The 4,614-nt window shown below is 35.0% G+C and overlaps 1 protein-coding gene across 2 annotated transcripts in view; it reads right to left on the bottom strand.

Moving 5' to 3' along the window:
- Positions 1-657: 657 nt before the first annotated feature.
- The window catches only part of LOC113119396 (nuclear anchorage protein 1), a 42,153-nt gene continuing 38,196 nt past the window's right edge, over positions 658-4,614 (bottom strand). For both annotated transcript variants that reach the window (XM_026288851.1, XM_026288850.1), the window contains one exon: positions 658-3,804. In XM_026288851.1, coding sequence (XP_026144636.1) covers positions 847-3,804 — 2,958 coding nt within the window. In that variant the 3' untranslated portion in view covers positions 658-846. The remainder of the gene's footprint in view (positions 3,805-4,614) is intronic.

The following is a 4,614-nucleotide window of genomic DNA, read 5'->3' on the forward strand; positions in this document are numbered from 1 at the left end:
TTCTCTGTTGTAGCTGTGTCCATTTGTGGTTTATTTCTTCTCTTTCTTGTTCTAGAAGGTCTCCGCTGTTCTTTAACTCTTGTTTTTGTTTAATTATTTCTGTATTAATTTTGTCCAGATCCTCTTGCTTTATCTTTGTTTCCTCAGTGACACTCTCAATGTCTTCCTTTTCCTTTTGTAGATGAGCTTCCATTTCCTTCAGTGTTTCTCTCTCCTTCTTTATTTCCTCCTTCATGCATTTGATTCGTTCGCTTTCTTTTTGCAGCTCTGTCTTACTTTCAGCTAGAATACATTTTTCATCAGTGATCTTTTGTTTTTCAAGGTCAAGTTCTTCTCTCTGGAGTTTAATATAATGTCTCTGATCTTCTACTTTATCCATTAACTTCTGAACTATTTCTTTGTCATTTTCAATTTGAATCTTTTCTAGATCAATCTCTTGTATTTTCTGGTCAAGTGCTGATCTCTCTAGTTTGATTTCTTCTCTCGTGTCTTCCATTTGCTTTATTTCTGTCATCATGTCAGATCTTATCTTTTGCAGGTCTTTTCGTTCCCGTTCAATCATCTTGCTGTCATCATCCATTTTCTTCTGCTCGTGATCTATTTTAGTTTTCTCTCTTTCTAGTTCAATCTTTATCTGATCAAGTTCTTCTCTCAACATGTTTTCTTTTATTCTCATTTCTTCTGCTTTCCCTTGATCTTTCTTAATATGTTCTTGCAGTGTGTTCAACTCCTGCATTTTTAGGCTTATGTCTTGATGTTCCTGCTCAGCTTTAGTGTTCAGCTCCAGGATCTTGACTTTGGTCTCTTCTAGACCTTTTCTTTCTTCTTCTATTTCCTTTTGTTCTGTCAGATATTTTTCTTTTGTTTGCTGACCTGAGCATCAAATGCATCAATTCTCTGTTGTAACTGTGTCCATTTATGGTTTATTTCTTCTCTTTCTTGTTCTAGAAGGTCTCTGGTGTTCTTCAACTCTTGTTTTTGTTTAATTATTTCTGTATTCATTTTTTCCAGATCCTCTTGCTTTATCTTTGTTTCCTCAGTGACAGTCTCAATGTCTTCCTTTTCCTTTTGTAGATGAGCTTCCAATTCCTTCAGTGTTTCTCTCTCCTTCTTTATTTCCTCCTCCATGCATTTGATTTGTTCGCTTTCTTTTTGCAGCTCTGTCTTACTTTCAGCTAGAATACAATTTTCATCATTTATCTTTTGTTTTTCAAGGTCAAGTTCTTCTCTCTGGAGTTTAATATAATGTCTCTGATCTTCTACTTTATCCATTAACTTCTGAACTATTTCTTTGTCATTTTCAATTTGAACCTTTTCTAGATCAATCTCTTGTATTTTCTGGTCAAGTGCTGATCTCTCTAGTTTGATTTCTTCTTTCATGTCTTCCATTTGCTTTCTTTCTGTCATCATGTCAGATCTTATCTTTTGCAGGTCTTTTCTTTCCCATTCAATCATCTTGCTGTCATCATCCATTTTCTTCTGCTCGTGATCTATTTTAGTTTTCTCTCTTTCTAGTTCGCTCTTTATCTGATCAAGTTCTTCTCTCACCATGTTTTCTTGTATTCTCATTTTTTCTTCTTTCACTTGATCTTTCTTAATATGTTCTTGCAGTGTGTTCAACTCCTGCATTTTTAGGCTCATGTCTTGATGTTCCTGCTCAGCTTTAGTTTTCAGCTCCAGGATCTTGACTTTGGTTTCTTCTAGACCTTTTCTTTCTTCTTCTATTTCCTTTTGTTCTGTTAGATATTCTTCCTTCTGTTTGCTGACCTGAGCATCAAATGCATCAATTCTCTGTTGTAACTGTGTCCATTTGTGTTTTATTTCTTCTCTTTCTTGTTCTAGAAGGTCTCTGCTGTTCTTCAACTCTTGTTTTTGTTCAATTATTTCTGTATTCATTCTTTCAAGATCCTCTTGCTTTCTATTTGTTTCTTCAGTCACACTCTCAACATCTTCATTTTCCTTTTGTAGATGAGCTTCCAATTCCTTCAGTGTTTCTCTCTCCTTCTTTATTTCCTCCTTCATGCATTTGATTTGTTCGCTTTCTTTTTGCAGCTCTGTCTTACTTTCAGCTAGAATACATTTTTCATCAGTGATCTTTTGTTTTTCAAGGTCAAGTTCTTCTCTCTGGAGTTTAATATAATGTCTCTCATCTTCTACTTTATCCATTAACTTCTGAACTATTTCTTTGTCATTTTCAATTTGAATCTTTTCTAGATCAATCTCTTGTATTTTGTGGTCAAGTGCTGATCTCTCTAGTTTGATTTCTTCTCTCGTGTCTTCCATTTGCTTTCTTTCTGTCATCATGTCAGACCTCATCTTTTGAAGGTCTTTTCTTTCCCGTTCAATCATCTTGCTGTCATCATCCGTTTTCTTCTGCTCGTAATCTATTTTAGTTTTCTCTCTTTCTAGTTCGCTCTTTATCTGATCAAGTTCTTCTCTCACCATGTTATCTTTTACTCTCATTTCTTCTTCTTTCTCTTGATCTTTCTTAATATGTTCTTGCAGTGTGTTCAACTCCTGCATTTTTAGGCTCATGTCTTGATGTTCCTGCTCAGCTTTAGTTTTCAGCTCCAGGATCTTGACTTTGGTCTCTTCTAGACCTTTTCTTTCTTCTTCTATTTCCTTTTGTTCTGTTAGATATTCTTCCTTTTGTTTGCTGACCTGAGCATCAAATGCATCAATTCTCTGTTGTAGCTGTGTCCATTTGTGGTTTATTTCTTCTCTTTCTTGTTCTAGAAGGTCTCCGCTGTTCTTTAACTCTTGTTTTTGTTTAATTATTTCTGTATTAATTTTGTCCAGATCCTCTTGCTTTATCTTTGTTTCCTCAGTGACACTCTCAACATCTTCCTTTTCCTTTTGTAGATGAGCTTCCATTTCCTTCAGTGTTTCTCTCTCCTTCTTTATTTCCTCCTCCATGCATTTGATTTGTTCGCTTTCTTTTTGCAGCTCTGTCTTACTTTCAGCTAGAATACAATTTTCATCATTTATCTTTTGTTTTTCAAGGTCAAGTTCTTCTCTCTGGAGTTTAATATAACGTCTCTGATCTTCTACTTTGTCCATTAACTTCTGAACTATTTCTTTGTCATTTTCAATTTGAACCTTTTCTAGATCAATCTCTTGTATTTTTTGGTCAAGTGCTGATCTCTCTAGTTTGATTTCTTCTCTCGTGTCTTCCATTTGCTTTCTTTCTGTCATCATGTCAGATCTTATCTTTTGCAGGTCTTTTCTTTCCCATTCAATCATCTTGCTGTCATCATCCATTTTCTTCTGCTCGTGATCTATTTTAGTTTTCTCTCTTTCTAGTTCGCTCTTTATCTGATCAAGTTCTTCTCTCACCATGTTTTCTTGTATTCTCATTTCATCTTCTTTCTCTTGTTCTTTCTTAATATGTTCTTGCAGTGTGTTCAACTCCTTCATTTTTAGGCTCATGTCTTGATGTTCCTGCTCAGCTTTAGTTTTCAGCTCCAGGATCTTGACTTTGGTTTCTTCTAGACCTTTTCTTTCTTCTTCTATTTCCTTTTGTTCTGTTAGATATTCTTCCTTCTGTTTGCTGACCTGAGCATCAAATGCATCAATTCTCTGTTGTAACTGTGTCCATTTGTGTTTTATTTCTTCTCTTTCTTGTTCTAGAAGGTCTCTGCTGTTCTTCAACTCTTGTTTTTGTTCAATTATTTCTGTATTCATTCTTTCAAGATCCTCTTGCTTTCTATTTGTTTCTTCAGTCACACTCTCAACATCTTCATTTTCCTTTTGTAGATGAGCTTCCAATTCCTTCAGTGTTTCTCTCTCCTTCTTTATTTCCTCCTTCATGCATTTGATTTGTTCGCTTTCTTTTTGCAGGTCTGTCTTACTTTCAGCTAGAATACATTTTTCATCAGTGATCTTTTGTTTTTCAAGGTCAAGTTCTTCTCTCTGGAGTTTAATATAATGTCTCTCATCTTCTACTTTATCCATTAACTTCTGAACTATTTCTTTGTCATTTTCAATTTGAATCTTTTCTAGATCAATCTCTTGTATTTTGTGGTCAAGTGCTGATCTCTCTAGTTTGATTTCTTCTCTCGTGTCTTCCATTTGCTTTCTTTCTGTCATCATGTCAGACCTCATCTTTTGAAGGTCTTTTCTTTCCCGTTCAATCATCTTGCTGTCATCATCCATTTTCTTCTGCTCGTGATCTATTTTAGTTTTCTCTCTTTCTAGTTCAATCTTTATCTGATCAAGTTCTTCTCTCACTATGTTTTCTTGTATTCTCATTTCTTCTTCTTTCTCTTGTTCTTTCTTAATATGTTCTTGCAGTGTGTTCAACTCCTGCATTTTTAGGCTCATGTCTTGATGTTCCTGCTCAGCTTTAGTTTTCAGCTCCAGGATCTTGACTTTGGTCTCTTCTAGACCTTTTCTTTCTTCTTCTATTTCCTTTTGTTCTGTTAGATATTCTTCCTTTTGTTTGCTGACCTGAGCATCAAATGCATCAATTCTCTGTTGTAGCTGTGTCCATTTGTGGTTTATTTCTTCTCTTTCTTGTTCTAGAAGGTCTCCGCTGTTCTTTAACTCTTGTTTTTGTTTAATTATTTCTGTATTAATTTTGTCCAGATCCTCTTGCTTTATCTTTGTTTCCTC

The sequence above is a fragment of the Carassius auratus genome, chromosome 19 (genome assembly GCF_003368295.1).
Source record: "Carassius auratus strain Wakin chromosome 19, ASM336829v1, whole genome shotgun sequence".
Lineage (NCBI taxonomy): Eukaryota > Metazoa > Chordata > Actinopteri > Cypriniformes > Cyprinidae > Carassius > Carassius auratus.